This window comes from Lepidochelys kempii, chromosome 1 (genome assembly GCF_965140265.1).
Source record: "Lepidochelys kempii isolate rLepKem1 chromosome 1, rLepKem1.hap2, whole genome shotgun sequence".
Lineage (NCBI taxonomy): Eukaryota > Metazoa > Chordata > Testudines > Cheloniidae > Lepidochelys > Lepidochelys kempii.
In genome coordinates, this window is record NC_133256.1 from 131896138 (window position 1) to 131918050 (window position 21913).

At 40.6% G+C, this 21913-nt stretch overlaps 2 protein-coding genes across 2 annotated transcripts in view; both read left to right on the forward strand.

Moving 5' to 3' along the window:
• The window catches only part of WWC3 (WWC family member 3), a 171612-nt gene extending 165936 nt beyond the window's left edge, over positions 1 to 5676 (forward strand). Inside the window, exons 21-23 of the mRNA XM_073354676.1 lie at positions 402 to 632; positions 1425 to 1552; positions 3292 to 5676. Of these exons, the coding sequence (XP_073210777.1) occupies positions 402 to 632; positions 1425 to 1552; positions 3292 to 3358 (426 nt within the window). The 3' untranslated portion in view covers positions 3359 to 5676. The remainder of the gene's footprint in view (positions 1 to 401; positions 633 to 1424; positions 1553 to 3291) is intronic.
• A 4873-nt stretch (positions 5677 to 10549) lies between these two features.
• Positions 10550 to 21913, forward strand: part of CLCN4 (chloride voltage-gated channel 4) — a 56708-nt gene continuing 45344 nt past the window's right edge. The window contains exon 1 of the mRNA XM_073354691.1: positions 10550 to 10631. The gene's annotated coding sequence lies outside the window, so the exon portion shown is untranslated. The remainder of the gene's footprint in view (positions 10632 to 21913) is intronic.

Here is a 21913-nt window from a genome sequence, read left to right on the forward strand (position 1 = left end):
TGGTGTAGTTTGTACATCACCCTTTGCTGAAAGCTATTCCTGAAGTCATCATTTAACAGTAAGAATTTCATGATGGCAGCAGAAGGTATGTAAATAAGAACACTTGGTTCACAACCCTATGCATATTTATGGACTAAGACATCTTACTTGGAAAAGGTGGTTAGTTTTTTGAGACCAAAATTTGGATCTGCCATCAAACACGAATTGAAATAGTATACCTGAAATACAAAATATGTTTAGTCTTGTCACAGTGAGATTGGTACGTTATTTCCAAAACTTCCGTGCCAGAAGAGTTAAAGACATGCATGAAATGTCTGCCTGAATCAGCTAAGAATATATCAATATAACATGTTCTGAATAACATCTCTGTTGTGTGTTTTATTTGAATTATAATAATCCAGCAGTCCTGTAGATCTTCTTTGGCTGAGCTTATGGCAAGGACATCCCTAGACCTGGAGCTGGATCTCCAGGCATCCAGAACTAGACAGAGACAACTGAATGAGGAGATATGTGTTTTGAGAGAGTTGAAGCAACGTCTGGAAGATGCCCAACTCAGAGGGCAAACTGATCTTCCCCACTGGGTCCTTCGGGACGAACGATTCCGAAATTTGTTGAAGGAAGCAGAGAGACAGGTATGGTTTCTTGGGCTCTATGTTGGGCATACTCAGAACCCTTGATTAAAGCCTGCCTGATGGTAAGTATACCTTGGAAGTGCTGAAGTTAAATGAATGGACCTCTATAATGTTACATGATTTCAAATAAACAATTTCACCCCAGATGCCCTTGTTGTTACCCTCATGAAAACATCAGTTCATTGATCATTATTGAATACCACATTGGTGACAATTACTGGAGGATGGAACTGTTTAATGTGTCTGAGACATTAAAACTCTCCATCAAAAGTTTGATTTTTCTGGTATTTTTAAAAGCATTTTCTGATATTTCTGTAAGTTATAGATATTTAGTAGGGGAATCGCAATGCATTTTTCCCCACGTGGCCTCTGGATGAATATCCACTGATTTGATATTTTATCATAAATGAGTGTTCTGCATAATTTCCTCTTACTGTGTATGCATACTGTAATTCCCATTGATGGGAAAGGGAAGTGTACCAAAGCATGCTGGGGCAAACTACAAAAAATTGCCATTGGATTTTCAGTGCCCACATAGAGCACACATAATCTCTAGTTTATGGTCTCATTTGAAAGATCGAAATACAGTAAACTACGTGGAATTTAACACATCTTTCTCAGGAGCATTAGGGACGAAAACAGTCCTGTGGCTCTGGGGAGTCTAGCTATTTCAGACCTTGTGTTTGGCTGGTTTCACTGAGATGAAGTGGGAAAGCATATTATTTAAACAGATGTCTTCATTTCCATATGTTTCCAGCTATTCATTTTTAGTTTGGTTTTAATACTTTTCAGACAAGACAGACCAAATTTGAACATCACCAAGAACAAGTAGCTGAAAAAATGCTAAAGAAAGCATCCAAAGAAGTATACCTACTGCGTGGACAAAACCAGAAAGAGCCTATTCAGGTGCAGACTTTTAGGTAAGCAATAACATCTGTATTGAAAATAGCACATGTTTAATCTTTACCGGTCTCTGTTGGTTGTAATGTACTAATGTATTACTATAGTAGCTCCAAACCACCTAGCTTCACTGTGCAGTGTCCTATGTATCTATAACCTTTACTTATATATTGATGTGGGCCTGTCTTCATTAGAGTGCTTTTCTTTTGAGCAATTCATGGTACAAAGACTAAAAACCGAAGTGAAGAAGCGCTGTCACCCAACGTGCAAATAAAAAAATGCTGTAGTACAAAAAGAGAATGTCCAAATTTATGTACACACATTTTTAGGCTATAATTCTAATTCGGGCAGCTACTAACACCACCATATTCTTTGGGCTCCAAGCTAACATGGTTTAAGTTCTCCAAGGAACCAGTTGCATCCCTATATGCACAGTCGATTAGTTAATGTTCTATATGTACTCTAGTAAACAGCATTGTACCCATAACTGTTTGTTCTTACTATTCAAACCAAAGTCCTGTTTCCCAACTGCTCTTTCCAGAAATCTCTGTGCTTTGTATCCTTCTTCATCCCTTCCTCCTCTGCTTACAGTTCTTATGTCAAATATACAGTTTTAAACTTTGCTTACCAGTGACTTTGGTAAATATTAACATGCATTTCAGATGATGATTTTTCTGACTGTTAGTATTAAAATAGCTGTTTGTTTTGTATATTCATATGTGTACTCCATGTCATGAAGTGTTTAAGAGTAAATGCTTGCAATGCAATGACTGTGTAGGAAAACACAGCTAGTGTTTCATATTAGGCAGATGCTCACAGAACACTTTGGTTGTTAGAAACTCTTTTTATTGATTGTAATTATTGAAAAATTGTGCTATAATGGTAACAGGAAGGCTTAAATGAAAATTAAATGAATCAGGTCTTTAATTTCATTTTTCATTTGGGAGATGCTGTCAAAAATCCCTTTCTCCTAGGCTGACAGGCAGGACCTCAGGAGAGCAGAAATTGCAGGGTTGGTTTTTGATAGCTCTCTAATTCCTGTAATAATGAAGCCAACTTAAATCCTGCATATTGGGGAACACAAGGCAGGGAGGAAATAAATCAAATATACAGGCTGGTATGCAGAGATGAAACCATGGATAGTTTCTAATCACATTTAATCTGCTGTCTGTGGTGTTTGCTCAATAAAAAAGTGAAAAGAATAAGAATTTCCTTATTTTAGATATGAATGCATCCAGAAATAGTCTGTTACTTTCTGTATGTGTTGTCAGTAAAAACTGAAACAGTGCAGTTTTGTCCAGTGAAGAGGAACTATGCAAGGCTTAGCCGATGTGTAGAGCCTTGTGTGGTTCTGTGTACTCTGGGGCAGCTTTCATCCAAAAAGTAATAGTGTCTGTGGTTTATATTGTCGAGGAATTTGTCTGTATTCCCCATTTAGTTCAATCGTGTATAGCTAGTAGTGGATACTAGTTCTTTTTTTTTCTTCCAAAAGACTGATTCTATGATGCTGACCTCCTTTGCAAAGCACTGAGAGCTACTGATGAAAAGTGCTATATAAAGGGCTAGGTGGTATTTATTATTATTTATTTATTATAGCTATACAATATGAGCCCGGTTTACTATGTTTATAAACACCTCAATAAATATTTGATCTGAAGAATTTAATGAGCTAAATAAAGATTGAAACAAATTCAGTTTCTTGAAGTCTGTATATAAGCATTTGTTTGACTACTTTTTATCTCTATTTTTTCAATGACAGAGAGAAGATAGCATTTTTTACAAGACCAAGGATTAACATACCTCCTCTGCCAGCTGATGATGTGTAACAGGTTGCATTGTAAACATGAAGTATTTATCTGTCTGTTTTATTTTAATGAAATTATTAGACTAGCTAAATTTCTTTTAAAAAGTTTGTGCAAAATACTATTAATATACACCTTTTGTAAAAAATAAAAACGTAAAAAAAGTAAAAGTAAAAAATTATATAAATATATATACACACACACACACACACACACACACATATATATATTTTATAATAGTGACTGCAACAAGGCTTGGTTTTTCCTTGTTGTGAAATTGACATCTCTGAAGACAACTTATTTTATAAAAGATCAGCTATCCTGTTAAGAGTGTGTACAGTTTTTATGCTGTTTTATTTGATTTAAAGGCTGGAAGACAGAAACAAAGTGAGTTCAGGCAAATTCACTGTATTGTAATTTATTTATAGCACATTTTTCCTTGAAGGAAAATACCTACTTTAAGATGTATTTTAAGACTGAAATTTTGTTCTTCAGTATTCGTCATACAGTAGAATGGAACCATTGAGCTGGTTTTGTTTCTGATACCTGAAATGAAAATACTATGTTCTAAATTTGTCACTTTTATCAGCTTTACTATCTGTATCCTATCATGTAAATTGTATTCTTTAGCACTGTCTGTGTTATAGCAAAATATTATCACCTGCAATGTTTTTAATACTGATTAAAAATGCCATTCAACATTGCAGAACTCATTTGCATGTTCTTACTGTGCACTAACAGATTGTTCTCATTTCAGTTGTGTTTAATGTATCTTTATATTTTTAATTAGATTTTCAATTTAAACGGGGGAAAGGAAAAGGGTGGCAGGTCTTTGTTTTGCTATGATTTAATAAAGATGGAAATGGGGGGGGAGGGGACTTCCCATATTAATAAAACCAGTAAAAGAATATAGCATCCGAGTAGTTTTAAAGATTGTGGCCCCATTCAGGAAGTACTTAAGTCCTATATTCTGGAAAGCATCCCTATTCAGAAGTGGGGTTAAACACATGCGCATAGCTTTTTAAGCAGGTGCTTTGAGTTAGGCACATGTGTAAGTTTTTGCTTTCCTGATGCTTTTCAGAAACAGGGCTTATAACTCTGGAAGAAATAGCTCACTTGGTTGGCAGCTGGGCCAACTACAACTTGGCCAGGAATGATTTTATTTGTTACCATTTGCTTTAACATAGGACTGTCACCCTAAATTCCCGACAATGCCAGTTTTGTGTCCTTGCATCTTGCAAGTATGTAAAAATGCTTCTTACTGAGCTACTATAGGCAGTTTCTAATATTTTCTAATGTGCATTACCTAAGGAGAAGGGCACCCCACACAAGACTTATTTAACCTAATGTTGGAACATCCAGTGTGAAAATCAAGGTCTCTCTCGGTTCAAGGGACATCGTCAGGACAGATTTGGCCCCAAATTTAGGTTTTGTAAAAAGCTAACAAAATTGCAAAATCTCTGACCAGTAGCTTGTTTTCATTTATTTTTAGAAACAAGTAAACATTCCCTGCGGTGTTAGGACTCATGTACTGTAGCATTATGTAAGAGTATGAGAACGTAAAAGTTAAACTGACTGGGTCTATTTTCATTGTCCAAGCTGTGGAAAGTAAGCAGAATATAAATAGCAAAAGTATGTTATATTAAAAACCCAAACAGATTAGTAATTGAACATTATTAGTAACACAGACATTTGTGTTTTTAAATTATATTCCTTTTTACCTGACATAGTGTTTGTAAGCTTCCTATTCATCCAGTTTGGCATGAAAAAAGAATATTTGGCTTTATCATACTAACTGCTTTCAAGCCTCTTTTCTTCACAGTGGTATTGGTAGCTGTAGATAAGGGTCTCAAGCCTGAATAAGAGAGATTCAAAAAATGAACAGAATATAAGCCAACAAAAATAAATACTTACTAAAATAAATAACTAAAAACCAATGTTTTAGTCTGTGTTGGGATGAAAGTCTGAGAACACCAACTCTTTAAGTGCTCATTACCTGAATGTCCCAGTGCGTGAGAGGAAATAGATCTGTCTCCTTTACAGTGATTGCCATTAAAAAGGCAGTATTTACCAACAGGTACGCACTGTGATATCTGAGATGTCACAGACTTGTCCTATACCTAGACTAGGAAATAACAGTGCGGTATCTAATGGCGAATGTTCCTGTTGTTGTTTTTTTTAATGGTACAGTATCACCAGAATGTTTTGAGAGTCCAAGATTGACTGCTGTAACGAGTACTCTTTTGATGTGGTAATCAGTTATAATATTCAGTATTCATCTCTCTTGTTTTTGTCACAGTTTTGTACAATTGTGTCATTTGTATTATTTGGAAAGTATTTCTTTTACAGAATAAAATAATTTACTATAAATACAAATAGAGCTTTGTTATGTCCCACAATATAAGATGTTTTTGAAATAATTACATATAAGTCATTATAATACCTTTACAAAGCAATTTCGTGGGCTGTAGAGCATTATTTAGATGACATCACTATAATAAACTTTCATCTAATAGTTAAACCAATCAGTCCAGAAAGGTTACCCTGAAGGCTTGAAATGGATCCAGAGTGCCATGTATGGGAATAAAGTCCTGAAGCCTTAGCACTAATACCTCCCCTTGAAAACAAGCTCTCATCTGCATCAGAGGGTCACGGTTAAGATCTTTTCTGGGCTTATTTGCTACTTTTGTATTATGATGAGCAATTTCTCTGAAGAGAAAAGGCTGTTCAAAATTTCCTTGCTAAGGTTTAATTTGTGCTCTGCAGACAGCGTCATCATACTACTTACTACTACTTTTACTTCTTTAACAACTTATTGAGCATCATAGTTCCTAGATGGAAATCACTTCAAACAGAAGTAAGATTTACAGGATAAGTTAATTTTTGCGTTCCATTCCTAGCTTGACAGACCTATTACTAAGCCACACTAGGACATTTTCTTCGGAAGAATATGCATTCAATTTGAAAATGAATATACAATACACATGGGGATCACTATGCTGCAGAAGCGTGGGGACCTGATTGTATCTGTGTAACCATGGGCAGCATAAGCTCAGAGGGGATTTATAGCACTGGACGTACGCTGTTCTCAGTTCACTGTTTACAAGGCATTATGGGTATAATAGAACTAGACTATTTTTAACCTGTCTACTGGAAATAGCCTTTGGAAGTTTTAGCCGTCACTCATTGCTGCCATTAAGATCAACAACAAAGTTAAAGGGGATATGTTGGAACTGCAACATGGTATGAGAACAAAGTTTTATGTATCTCTTTTACTCAAACAGTGGTAAATATATTGCAAGATGATCGTTCAAGGTAAGTGTTAAATAACGATGACAAGGTTCTTCTAAGGCTTAGATGATTATGTATGTTGTTAACTATAGGTCCTGTTGAGGATAATAAAATTCCAAATTTTATCCCAGGGAAGAACACTATGTTCCTTACGAATCCAGTATACTTTTTAAGTGTAGAGGAGCCCCACAAGTAGAAGACTGGAGAGATTTTAAAAGGTTCCAGTTACGGGGAGAAGGTTTAAAATACTCAAGAACTTTTGGTCTAGGGAAAACAAAACTATCCCCTACCGCACCCCCAAAAGGAAAAAACATTATGTATACAGTACTACTGCTTTTTCACCATTCAATATCAGACTATAAATTGAGCAGATTATTTAAAGCTTTTACAGGATATTTTAGCTGCATGTGTGTTTGTAACCTACAGAAACATCTAGCTGGTAGAATTTTATTTTTTATGGTGAATTAGTTATTTTGCCCCTTAAATCCTTCAGCATATTAGTAATGAGCCCATCATACTAAAAATACACATCAAGGATGTGATAGGCAGAGAATAAAACTTTGGGATGAGTTCAGTGAGACTAATACAGAAGAAGGGAAGAATCAGACCATTAATGTAGAAGCTTCTCTATACACAGAGAGCCATTTGGTGTATGCTCATTTGATTGGAGCCATCCACTCCCTTGCTTATGGCCAGGGTTATGGTACTAGGATTATTTTGTATGTAATAGGATGTTCCTCAGCTGTGGCCCATAAGGAGCTGATGGGTCACATGGTACCTGCTCTCCTTATTTTGAACTGCTAAACTCCATTAAACGAAACTCCAGGTACCTTAATCATGGGATTTTCAAGAGATGGGACAGCCTAGCTGCTTCCATTGAAATCAATTGGAGTTTTACTCCTGATTCCAGGTAGAGCAGAGTTAGGATAGCACTGAGCTCTTTTGAACGTCCTACCCTAAAAACTTTCCTACTGCTACTTTTCCATGGTCACAATTGTTGTAATTGGCACAGGGCTCTTTCATGATTATAAATGAGGATGGGGGAGAGGTGATCTGCCTGATCATGTGCAGGGAGGTGGATCATAAGCCAGTCTCTCTCTTAAGATGTGGTCCACGCAATGAAAATGTTTGAGAAAACCCAGACATAGGAGACTAAGTGCCAAGCTCTGCTCTTATGCAAAGTCCATGTAAATGGACTTTCGTCAGAGGATCTGCATGAGAAACCAGGGAGACAGGCACTTCCTTCAACCTAGAGCCCAGATTTGGAGCAGCTGTGTAGCCATTCTGAAGTCATTAATCCAGTTTGCTATTTACAGTAACTCCTGCTATGCAGTCCCTACCTAAGGATTTGGCCCAGTTGGGTATACATAGTTATGGACCTGCTGGCTATTTGTTTGGCCTGCCTCAGATGTTCTACATGAATGCAAAGAGAACTGCTGCAGAACTGTTTTGTCAACCCAAAAAGGTATGGGTGGAATCCCCCTGTGTGCCCCCTCTATAGCCTGCTAATGATTCCCTGAGAGCAAACATACTATTCTAGCCTACCTATTGTTAGGTAGCTAACTTTTCATAGGTATCACAATAGAAGTGGATTTTGAGGAAGGCTTTGACCATGAGGAGACTAGTGGACTTGAGGACCAGTTCAAAATGCATATTCCAAGTGAGTGAGAGACTTGTGGAGGATACAAAGAGAATATTGTAATAAAAGTGCAATACTTAAGACAACACCTTAAATGTTGCTGTGTTTACTCTCCTGTTTGGCATTGAAAAAGTCTTCACTGAAGATCATTAAGGCTATATTCAAATAAGGGAGGATGAATAATGTGAGCATAATGCTATAATAAAACAAAAAATTTGGTAACATGCTCCTACACAATTATGTATATACAGTATATTTTGTAAAATTTCATTGGGAACTATGTACTGTGAAAGGTAAATCTAGAGGCGTACACAATTCTTACCAAAAAAAAGTTTATTTAGAACTAGAGAACTGTCAGTGTGCTCAGAATAGTACTGTAATTAGACTAAAACTCAGTCCAAACTTTTCCTTAGAGAATGGTTCTAAATGTGATCTGCTGGATGACCAATGATTTGGAAGTCGGAGCAATGAAGATTGTGGGTTTTGGGTTTTGTTTGTTTTGGGGTTTTTTTAAGCTATTTAATGTATTTTAAGTGAATTGTCAGTAAAAGATTCCATGGAAAATAATTAAACAGAAATTTGACAAACAAGAGGGTAAACATGTGGCACATAGTAAAAGAACAATTTCAAGTACAAGGGGCAGCGTGGAAGAGAGAGGGGAGAAAGATGAGTAGGAGAAGAATACAAAAATGAGAGGTTAGGCATGGGCAAGCAAAATGGGGGAATAAGAGATCAGAACATAGCTGGAGGGAGGTATTGAACTTTGGAGGTAAGGATAGGAAGCTTGAACATGATGCGGAAGATAAAGGGAGTCAGTTAAAGGGTTCAACTCTTATACCAATAAAATAAAAACCAGCAGGATCTTATTAAAGGGGAACAAGGCAAAACAGAAAGAATCATAGTAAGCAGTTAGTTATAGCTATAACATTCTATTCAATTTCATATATATTCACACATTCATTCATACACACACAGGTTCTGCAAGGTTGTTATCATAGTTACCAGCCTTAGAGTCGCTCATGCTGAGCCACTGGCCAGGTGGCCTGGACATGAGGAGGGAGCAGGGCCTTGTCAGATGCACATCTAATGCTCCTGGAAGTTGGTTTGCAGAATCAGACCTCAAAGTTCTCACTTTCTAGAGTCCATTTTTATAGGAATTTCTTCCTATGCCAGTCCATGGGAATTGCTTCATCATGCTGTTGCTGAATCAATCAGCAGATGGCACATTCCTGACGGCTCCGTGCTGCCAGATGTTACCTTGTTCTTTAGTTCTCCCATTCTTGAGGCTGTTGGGTGGATTCCAGTCTGCCCTCCGGGGGTCCTCTGGTTATTTCCACTTGACGCCTTCTTCAGCCGATGGACACTGGATTCTTAGGCTGGCACCTCCCTGATCATTCAGTTATTATCCACACCAAGCATCCATCCACATACATCCTCTATCTCTATTTTAATCACAATTGTTAACAAAGCAAGATGAATACAACAAAAGGGCGGGGAGTCTCTGGGTGCTGTTTCTGTTGTTACAGAGTATTGCTTTGAGTCTCTCTGTGTGAATAGTTGTTGTTACAAAGAATTGCTTTGAGAACAGACTCTGTCTTAGAATGTACTAACACAATTAGCAGCTTGCAAGTTTCACATAGAGAGGGAGAGAAACAGTACCAAAAACCAAGAGACCTCTTAATTAGTAATACCCTGGAATTTAAACTATGGGGAATCAAACTCATTTGTGATTTTAATACAGAACTTCTTTAATATGATCCAACATAATGAGAGTGTGAAATGGTGGGAGAAAAAGATGTTTTTTGCAACTGCATTTTTTGATAGACTTGGTAAGGGGTAAGGTGAGAAGCATGTCAGAGGATAGCAAGAGATTATGAAATTTGTGGTTTGTGCCATTTTCAAACTACTGTGGTTAGTAACTTTTCATCTTTATGAATTATGTAACGAGGCCTTGGGGCACTGCTGTGAAATAAACAGAAATATTGCTCATAACATATGGACACATGAGTTCATAGTTACTTAACTTTTCTTCATTAACAATGATTTATTACTGCTATGACAAAATCATAATCCTTTTTAGAAAAGCAACCTGGGTATGAAATAGCTAGTCATCCATTTTAATTAATAGAGCTTTGTAAATCACAACATATGTGTAGAAAAGGGTGATCGAGCTTTCACTGCCTCAACTGATTCTTGCAGGATTACAAACTGTCTCTCTCTCTCTCCCCCAGCTGATACCCTAGAGTGGGAGGATGCAGTCACATGACTAACTGCTTCCTCCCCATGACATCATTGCTTTTGCAGCCATACCAGTAAGGAAAGGATGCTATCAAAATCTGTGGGACTGGGCTAAATGTTGCTTTGCAGGTAAGAGACAATTCTCCAAAAGCTAATTTGCCAGTCTCTTTCTGTGTTGTCATCCTAGAGCTCAACCTCTATTAGGCAGATCTTACACTAGAAAATGGAGCAGAGCAGTTTCTGTGCAAGCAGAGGATTTGCAGGTACAGGGTCTGCTTCCTTGCACTTTACAGCTCTTCCGGCTGACATCTCTAGCAGCAATGCTGGCAGATGGAGCTTTAAAGCTGAAGAAGGCCCACTGTCCTGAAATGGGCCCTGTATCCTAATATGGGCCCTTCTTGTAAGTGCCAAATTATGTATTTACATTAGCAGCCATCAGCCTGGATCAATACAGAGAGGCATAGCAATATTGTCTTGGTTATGTTCCCTGTTTTCCGCCCACGCACAAAGCAAATTAGTATAGAGATGAAATGTCTCTAGTCTTTTAAAAGAAACGAAAATTGGACTAGCTGTTAGCAGATCTTAATGGAGAGGATTTTTATTTGTTTGCTGACAGTATTTTTAAGGACCTAGTATAGTAGTTTCTTGCATAATTAATTTGCATGATGTCAGATGGTTTTTGTTTGCAAGGATTTTGTCATCCGATAGAGCAAAACTTTAAATTCCACAATGTTTTTCCCTTCTGTTGTAATTGCACACAATGAAAATACGTGAAGAAAAATCATTCAGGGTGGGGGGGAATGCTACTCTGTTATTTTCTAGTTGATTTTAAAAATGTATTTTGTTGGTAGCAAACTAAAAATAATGGCAAATGCTGGGAATTTTAGGAGACAAGACATCAAAATCGCTTACAAGCATGACTGTGAAAGAAGAGAATTTATTCTGCTTTCACTCGTTTGTAAGAACCTTGAGAATAATTGTCTGTCTTTGCCAGAGAATGGATGATGAATCAGCAGCAGCAGCAGGGAGATGGTCAAATTAATTATTAGTCAGATTATGCAGGAAGTTTTCTGATGCTTGAATTCCCTTTCTTCATACATATTTTTCCCACTACTGAAAATGAAAGAAAAGACATGCCATGAAAAATGTGTTTGTGTGTGTGCATTTACATCTGTCCGTCCCAGTGAGCGAAATCTGATTGTGTCATGTTTTTAAATGTATGGTACATCCTAGTGAAGGAAGAACTAATATACCACTAGCGCTAATGGTTAAAATACCAGAAAGCATTAAAAGCTATGTGGTCAGATGTGTCTTAAAGAGACTTCAGCTCTATAAGCCTTTTTTAAAAAAACATTTCAGACAAAATCAAATCTGGTAGAGAAAAAGCATCTCCAGAGATCTTTCATTTTTCCGCACGTAGGCACTAAAAGCAATGCAAACACATTTCCAATTGCCATATTAACGAGATTGCACTAAGGGCTGCATTCTGTTGCTTCCAATACTGGGTTTATCTGTCCAAACTCCTTGAAATCTCAGCAAGAGAGTTGTATGAATTTTCTCTCGCACTTAAACTGTGCTAATATGTTCCTGTTTAATATAGACCATAGTGCTTGGCTCCCACTAGCGTGGAGTTTTGCCTGTGTGAAAAATGCACAAGGACTTCATCCCTGATCTTTTAAAGGTGAACTTTAATTTATTTTTCCAGTGGTAACACTGGAATTCATTAACAAAATCTGGTGGAAACAAAAGCTGTCAAGGCTGATCTGAGTCAGGCATTTTCCATCCAGCAAAATGACAAGATACCAGGCTAAGTACATTTTATTCCAATGACCCATGCAGATGTTTTGTGTGCATAACAGAAGCAGAATATTGCCATTAAATTCCACTTTCCATTCACTTAGATTCTCCTTGTGCTGTATTGTTTGGCTATTGTGAAGGGCACCCACGAGTGTAGTGTTGTTCAGAGAAATGAATCATGCCATAGGTTCAGATACCAATTAATTTTTATGTTAAAAATTTTGAGAAAAAAGATTTTCAAATTTGGTGGGTTTTTTTGTTTGTTTAAAATAAAAAAGGATGATTTTCAAATTTGGTGTTTCGGGACAGGGGCGCTGGAACAATTTTTATAGTGGGGGTGCTGAAAGCCATTGAACCAAACTGTAAACCCTGTATATGATGGAAACCACTTCAAGTCAGGGAATGCGGCAGCACCCCCAACCCTCCTAGTTCCAGCACCTATGTTTCTGGACTGCAGACTGGGAAATTCACCCACAGTATTCTTGTCAGCAAGTTAAAGAAGTATGGGCTGGATGAATGCACTATGAATTGTGGGTAGAAAGTTGGCTAGATTGTCGGGCTCAACAGGTAGTGATCAATGGCTCCATGTCTAGTTGGCAGCCGGTGTCAAGTGGAGTGCCCCAGGGGTCGGTCCTGGGGCGGGTTTTGTTCAATATCTTCATAAATGATCTGGAGGATGGTGTGGATTGCACTCTCAGCAAATTTGCGGATGATACTAAACTGGAAGGAGTGGTAGATACGCTGGAGGGCAGGGATAGGATACAGAGGGACCTAGACAAATTGGAGGATTGGGCCAAAAGAAATCTGATGAGGTTCAATAAGGATAAGTGCAGGGTCCTGCACTTAGGACGGAAGAACCCAATGCACCGCTACAGACTAGGGGCTGAATGGCTAGGCAGCAGTTCTGCGGAAAAGGACCTAGGGGTGACAGTGGACGAGAAGCTGGATATGAGTCAGCAGTGTGCCCTTGTTGCCAAGAAGGCCAATGGCATTTTGGGATGTATAAGTAGGGGCATAGCGAGCAGATCGAGGGACGTGATCGTCCCCCTCTATTCGACATTGGTGAGGCCTCATCTGGAGTACTGTGTCCCGTTTTGGGCCCCACACTACAAGAAGGATGTGGATAAATTGGAGAGAGTCCAGCGAAGGGCAACAAAAATGATTAGGGGTCTGGAACACATGACTTATGAGGAGAAGCTGAGGGAACTGGGATTGTTTAGTCTGCAGAAGAGAAGAATGAGGGGGGATCTGATAGCTGCTTTCAACTACCTGAGAGGTGGTTCCAGAGAGGATGGTTCTAGACTATTCTCAGTGGTAGAAGAGGACAGGACAAGGAGTAATGGTCTCAAGTTGCAGTGGGGGAGGTTTAGGTTGGATATTAGGAAAAACTTTTTCACTAGGAGGGTGGTGAAACACTGGAATGCGTTACCTAGGGAGTTGGTAGAATCTCCTTCCTTGGAAGTTTTTAAGGTCAGGCTTGACAAAGCCCTGGCTGGGATGATTTAATTGGGGATTGGTCCTGCTTTGAGCAGGGGGTTGTACTAGATGACCTCCTGAGGTCCCTTCCAACCCTGATATTCTATGATTCTATGAAATGACTCGCGGCGAATGCAAAACTTCCAGATCTTGGCAAAAAATCCATAGAATGATGCTCAGCTCTTATATAGCAGTTCTCACCTCTTAACCTCAAAGTGCTCCACAAAGGAAAGTGCCCTCTGCTTGCAGATAAGGAACAGGTGCAAGAAGAGAAACCTGGAGTGTAAGCTCCCAGAGGCTGTGTGTGGCCAATGACTCGTATGTTTACAGCCCTGATCTGGTGCTCAGTGTTGTCATCCCTAAGCATTCAAAAATCATGAGTCTGAACCCAAAAAGGAGGTGAAGTGACTTGCCTGAGGTCATACAGCAGGTCAGTGAGAGATGCAGCAATAGAAGCCAGGCCCCTGACTCCCACTCTGGTGCCATGCCGCTGGCCCATGTTGTCTCCTCATGACTGAGTAGAAAGGATTTGCTGCACACTCTGTTCATTCCCTGTCTCTGTTTCTGTTCGAATCAGAAGAGCTGAAAGAACAGAACAGTCTAGCAGTGGCCTACCTAGTGCAGGGCTGTCAAACCTGAGGGCTGAAGAGCCCTGTCACTCAGAGCTCCTGGGCCGGGGGTAAAAAGTTCTCTAGCAGGAGGCTACCTGTGCCATCGGCCTGCAGTGACGGTAAATGTTGCATTTAAAGGAGGGCATTTTTAGAAAGCGAATGCATTTATGAAACCTCCTTTCCTCTGTCCATTGATAAGGTAACCTCTCGCCCGAACCTAATAGTGAATTTTTTCTCTTTCCCCAACACTTGGGGAATTTCCCCTACTCCTCCCTTGGCCGCTTCCCTACCACTGTCGTCCTCCCCTCACTTTGGGCATATTCCAAATGCGGGAGGGAGAAGCAGCAGCAGCAAGCATTTAAGGAGAGACCAGGCAGAGCCTGTGGGAGTGGGCCTGAGGGGGAGGCTGGAAAACAACCTCTTCTTGGGACCCCTGGCTTGGGAGCACTGTGGCAGTAGTGGCAGCTGCTCAAAGAGCCACTGCTGAACAGCAGGGGGCGGCAGCTCAGCTGCCTATGCCCAATCAGGCATGATCTTCCTCCTCGGTTCCGCCCACTCCAGCCCCACTCTCTCCAGCCACGTGAGCTGCAAAGCAAGCAGCTGCAAGCTGGGGACCCTAGAAGTGCGCAGGGCGAGCTGCCAACTGGAGAGAAGGTCCTTGGGGCCAGATGTAGCCAGGGGCCCAGATGTTTTACAGTCCTGACCTACCGTTGCTATCCCCAAGCGTGCAACAATCATGAATTTGTTTGAAAATCACAAGCTTTTAAAATAATAAATATTGTGGGGGTGCCTCTGGGTTTTCAAGCCTTCAGGGGCCACATACTGAAGCATTTCTCCACAGCCATGGTGGGGGGGAGGGGGTTGTGGTGGTGGTAAAAATTTACTTTTTAAAAAGTCACAGCGGTGCAATTGTTTTAGCATTAATATGAAGACGAGTATGTTGCCCAGAGACATGTCTCTTGACCAGTGTAGTCCCCCTCCTATTCACTGGCTCACTAGGAGGTTGTTCAAGATAGAGTAAAAGGCCTTGTGCCCTTTTTTACACAACTTTGGGAAACTGGGCCTGAGGCTCCCCCGTGTGCGCTGCGTTGTGTGTCAGTGTGTGTTTTCCTCAGACCAGGCCCACTCAGACAAACCACCAGGAACAAGGCTTTATTCTGTAAAGAAACACAGAACAGCATTCAAGTCCAGCAGCCTCCTCTCTGCTCATCTGCCTTGTGCTCCCAGTTTCAGTCTATCCTGAAACTTCCTGCTGGGAGGGCAGAGAGGACTTCCTGCCAGGAACCAGGAAGCTGTCCAACATGCCAACGTTTGTAGTCCACAACTTGTATTTCCCCCGGCTGCTGCTGCTGAAGCACGCTGGACCTTGGGCTACACCAGAACACGTCTCTGCTAAATTTGAAATACTTCCTTTGTGACTGTATCCATTAGTCCCCTCTCTTTGATAAAAATATTTGCTGCCTAAGTTCAGTTGTACTCTTTATTTTGAAGGGCTTAAGTATGATGATAATTCTTAAAATCCTTGTTTGCTTTCAAATGAGCCTGGCTATTGTGTAGGGCACCCACAAGTGTAGTGCTGTTCAGTTAAATGAATCATGCCATAGGTTCAGATACCAATTTTTTTTTGTTTGTTTAAAATAAAAAAGGATGATTTTCAAATTTGATATTTCTGGACAGGGGCTCTGGAACAATTTTTTTAGGGGGGGTGTTGAGAGCCACTGAACCAAACTGTAAACCCTGTGAATAATGGAAACCACTTCAAGTCAGGGGATGTGGCAGCACCCCCAGCCCTCCTAGTTCCAGTACCTATGTTTCTGGACTGCAGGAGTCCTGGGGTCATTCTACCTCTCATCAGTAGTAATATCCTTGGGCTTCAGCACACTAGTCTGTTGATGGATGACACCAAAATCTGTTTCCATAAAGAGGGTCAACCGGAACTCTTTCCTCTTCAAGCCCCATTTTGATTACTGTATACTGCATGGATTCCAGGCAATTGTCTTGCAGGTGACTCGTGAGAATGTGGACTGCAACCCACTGCTCATTTGGATAAAAGCTTCATGGAAGCAGTGAGCTCCGTCCAAAGAGAGAAGCAGTGGCCTGAGTAGGGCAGAGGTCATCATACATAGCTCAAAAACAATGCTTAGAACTGATTCAATAATGACATTGAATGTACTCTTTGGCTACAGATTGGTGGGTGTTGACACGGGAAATCTATCATAAGAATAAAGAAATACTCATGTGCAATAGACAGAGTACACTCAGAAAGATCCTATAGGGAAGGGAGGAATCAATTTAATTAAAGGTTCCTTGCTAACAATGTTGGAAACAGAGTTTCTCTGCTCATGGTACAGAGATTTGCAGAGGGAGTTTCTCCACTGTGCTCAGCCCATGTGTCTGAATCCTGATGTTGAGGATCCCATGCAAACTGAGGTAGTTTTGCAGAGAGAGCCAACTGGAGTATTAAATTAAAAGCAATATAAATCAATGAGCTCAAAAGCAGACCTTTTCAAACTGATGGTTTCTTCCAAACAGTAATGAATAAAGATCAATTTTAATGAAGAAAGCAAGACTAGAAAATAATATAAGTGAATCGTGTAAGAGTTAATGGTGTGTCAGAAATCCTGGCTTCTGAAAGCTGACTTTTGAGTGTTCATTTCTCGACCACAACATTGCATCATCTCCAGATTTTGTTTAATTAAATTTCCCTGTTTCCTTTAAAAGACAAAAGGGAGGAAGTTAATGCTAAACTACAGAGCTCTCTTCCCTGAATTGAACAAAAGTTAACTGAGAGATCTTCTTTATTAAGAAGCTTGAATAACACAACCTGAAAAACCCAAATAGAATAATTCTAAAATCTGGGTATGAAATTGCTGACTTTGCACATTAAGTTGAGATCTACAGAACCAGTTTTCTTCAGACTTGGGCTGATATTTAAGTCTCACTGGGAACAACAAAACAAACTGAGTTTGGCATTTTTAGCTTGAGCTGATTTTGAGTTATGTGAGTGCAAAAATTCCACGTGGAACATATGGGGAAAGTGGTTTGTTTTTTTGTTTTTTTTTTCTTCTGACATAATTCAACAGCTGAACCAATTTTGCTCAAACTTTCCAAGAAAACTCAAGCTGTGACCAAACACAGCATTTCAGACCAAAAGGAATTTGTTTGAAAAAAGACAACCTACAGTTAAACTGAAAGGGGGGGAGGTGCAGGGAGAAAGCTTAGGATAAAAGCTAGAAGTCAACCTTAAATATAGTGGGTGCTACCATCGCAGGTGAGGCTGTGTTTTAGCATTAGCAGGGCAAGCCTTATGATTTAAAGGGCGCCTAGCAAGAGGAGTACTATATAGCTAGAAGACAGGAAATCGGGCCATAAATTCTTGCTGCTTCCATTCCCATTGGCAAAGGGGAGTGAAGGCCTGGCAGTGAGAGACCGCCTCCGCATCCATTCATGCTGCCAAAGATGCAGATTGTTTTGGCGGGTGAGTTTCAGAGTGTCCATGGATTCCGAGGTGCCAGGTGGATACTTGCTTCGCTCGTTCTTAAGACCAGCTCTATTACCCTCACTATGCTTTTGTCCGTATGTGGAATACCTGAGTGCTAATGGCTGGAGATCATGATTTAATTTGGAGCAGTTCTTTCCCTTTGTGCCTTAAGTTCCCAGTGATTATCCCATGTGTTTTTCCTTTCTTCCAGAATCTCTCCCATGTGATGCTATGCTCTATGTTTTTTCATTACTGCTTCAGCTTCACATTTTTTTCCATGGAGATTATTCTGGCTAAAACTATACATCAAGGATATACTGCATTTAGCTGACCCACAGCATCATAGCAGGAGACTCCTTTCCATGTGGTAACCGGCCCATATACAAACGTAACACCATATTTTAAAGTAATGTTTCAAACTGCTTCATCCCTCTGTAGAGATGCTGCTGTTTTAAGTGACTGCTGTAGAATATAGCAGTATGTTTTCTCGTTAGGAAAGAGGTCTATCTGATAGTCCCAGACACATAATAATAAAAATACTGTTAGTTTTAATCTCCTATTTTTAACCTGGGTTGTTCCAATCTAACTGGACTCTACTTTCTTATGCTATATCATGCTTCCAAACAGGCTTGTACTGTTTTCTTGGGGGGGGGGGGGGGCGCACTTTTCTAATTAAATGACCTTTTAAATTTTTTAAGTTTATACAGAAGGTCAATAGATCAATCAATATGCTCATTTATGACTTTGAAAAGCAACAGCTTTAAATTGCCTGTGAGTATTTTTAAACATGATTAAAATGCAGTTTAACATGCCAGTGGTTCAATCATGCCTTTGCTAAACATATCCTGTAAATCATCACTCACTACCTTTTCTTTAATATTTAGAAGAATGTTCCATCACCTTTTAATTACCTTCAGGTGCACTGACAATGATGCAGCATCATGTAGCTGTTATAATGTCATTTTCCTGTCTGTATATTTGTTGTTGATATGGAAAGATTTTTTTAAAAGGGGAAAGAGAGATTTCTTGTGTCAGGGTTGTGGGCCAATTCATCATCATGATACCTTGAAGGTTAGAGTAGAGTAAGTATCTTTACCTGCAAGTATGAAAGGTGTTCATAAAATATTAGAAATTAAATATAGAAATGACTTTTTCTTTGTCAAGTATATGTCAGCGTGTACTCCAACGTAGGTGCATATGCGCCACATGCATGCAAGGTCTGTTTTTTTGACTAGCTGTGTCTGTCAGGGCTGCACATACACCCTCTGCCTCCTTGTGCACCAGTGTGAGGTTATAAAGGACAGAGTCACCACAATCCCTCCGCCTTCCCCCATGGCAACAAGACAGAACTTGGAAAGTGTTCAACCTCCTACTACTCTTAGAGTCTTTAAAATATTTTTTTCACCAATTTTGTGAAGAAATCTTCCTTCACTCTTCCTTAGGGCATTATCAGCAACTCCGCTGTATAGGGGTCCAGCCACTTTGAGCCCCATGGTGGACTCCAAACCCTGCCTGTCCTATTGTCAACTGATCCCTGTCAAAGATGGGCACAGTGGCTTTTCTGCCCAGTCAGATATGCTTTGTGTGTAAGTTCTTTTGTTCCAGGACCCACAAATCTGGGGAGGCTTGGCTCAAGCTACGCCTGCAGGTGCAGTCCATTTGGATTTCTTCAGACCCAGAGGTGACCATCGCTTCCCGATCAAGGCAAGATAAAACAGCATCAGCCAGTGCTCCTTTGAGTACACATTATTCTCTAGGATTGGACACTGGAAACAAGGCAGAGAGCACTGGCAGAACCAGTGCTGGTGACTTGAACACCAGTCACCTCAACATCAATGAAATCTTCAGCACTGGAAACCTCAGTATGGACGAACCTGGCACCGACATCCCAGAGAGTAAAGCCAGCATCTGTGCTCAGACGTAAAGTTGACGTTCTTTCACAGAGCTGGGCAGAGCCCAGTATAGCATCAAATGTGAAGGAAAATCCCCGAAGGAGGACCCACAAGATCACTTCTCAAAGTACAGAGCCTCTGAGTTCTTGATCAGAGCAGGAATGCCACAGAGAACAAAAGACCAGGCACCGACCTCAGTATCTGTGATGGAACCCAGCAAGACTCTGAGATACACCTGGAGAACACTGGATCATGTCCAGAAATGTTTCCTATGCCAAAGAGACGAATGGTGCTGGAGATGGCCTTTGATATTTTATCGCCCTATGGCACCACTGTTTTGTAGAGAAGATATACCCTTCCTCACTGTCACCAGTGTACTCGCTCTCACGGGTGTCAAGCACAAATCTATCTTCTCTGCCCTCAAAGAAAGCACCAGGGAGCAGTTACTTACAGCTGCACCCCAAATGGGATGTGAGTGGCATTGGGTTGGCCAGCCACAACCAAGCCAGTGCCCATATGGCATGCCATCTTGGCCACATCTCATGAATCCAGGAGCAGATCCCCCCCTCTCACATTTCCAGAAAGAGGAGGAGATCCCATTCCCCAGTGGCATCATTAACCAGGCTGTTCGTGCCAAAATCAGATGTGGACCTCCAGGAGCAAGAAGCAACAGAAGAATTGCATCAACCTTGTCTCCACCCAAGGAGTGGTCCTCACTGCCAGATGAGGCAATGACACCATCCCTGACACTGGGATGGACAACTCGAAAGCTTTTCATGACTTCCTGTCCCATATTATGGAGACCCTGGATATTGAGACTACATTTATATGAGAGAAGCCTCACCAACTCTTTGACATTTTGAGTGCTACATGACATCGGCCAGAATTGCCCTCCCTATTAACAGTGTATCCTGGAACTGGGCAAAGGACCATGTAAAACCCTACTCTTCCTCCCACTTGTAAAGGAACAGAAAAGAGAGATCAGGCACCCCCAAAGGGGCACTTTACAACTATCCAAAACCCAAGTTCCCTGACTATTTTGGCAGCTGAGGAAAAATCAGTACCCACACAAGAGACATGTACAGACAGAAATCCCAAAACATTTGACCTTTTTGGATATAAGGCACATTTTGTCGTACTCACTGTAGCTTTGGGTAGGTGAACTACCAGGTTCTGTTTAACAAATAGAATTTCTTCACTTGGAGAGGATCACTCACTTCCTATTTTATATCCTACAAGGGAACAGGGGTAAGTTAAAGGAGATCATGAAGGAGGGTTAGTTGGTCATGAGAACATCTCTACGGGCAGCCATTGATGCATCTGATGTGTTCTCAAGGTTGATGGCTACAGCTGTCACTATGAAACTGGTCTCATGGCACCAGGTATCTGGCATGTGAAATACAGGATATTACAAAGGACCGCCCTTCAGGAGATGGAGCTCTTCAGACAGAAAACAAACAGCACTCTACTCCCTCAAGGACTCAAGAGCCACACTACAGTCCTCAGGGATTTACCCATTGGCCCTCTATAGGAAACCATAGAATTACCAGAGGACACTTTCCTACTCCTGAAGCCGACAGTCACAGTACCCACAAAGAAAGAAACCCAGGTACTCTAGGGAGTGCCAGTTTTCTGCCTCTTCGTCTAACCCAGCTCCCTCTGAAGCAGCAGATTTGACTGGAGCACTCAAGTCATACTGGAGTCAATCTGGAACCTGCACCCCCATTTGGGAATCACCTTGTTCCTTTCCACCAGGCCTGACTGGCCATTACAGCTAAGTGGTTCATGGCTTTTGATTTGGAGAATGCATATTTCCATAAAGCTATCCACCTGACCCACAGGAAGCACCTAAGGCTCATTGTGGGACCAAATCGTTCCCAATACCAGGTACAGCCATCCAGACTCTCCATGACACGGAAAGTCTTCATGAAGAAGTAGCAGCACAACTCAGGAAGAAAGACATTCCCATCTATCCTTACCTGGACAATTGGCTGATCAAGGGCAGATCCCTGCAGGAGATGGCAACAAGCCTAGAATATACCCTAATCCTGTTCTCTCAGAGCTCCTGGTGAACTATGAAAAATGGTCTCTAATGCTATCACAGACGATAGTTCATAGGAGCCTTGTTTGACTCCATGGTGGCAGGAGCATACC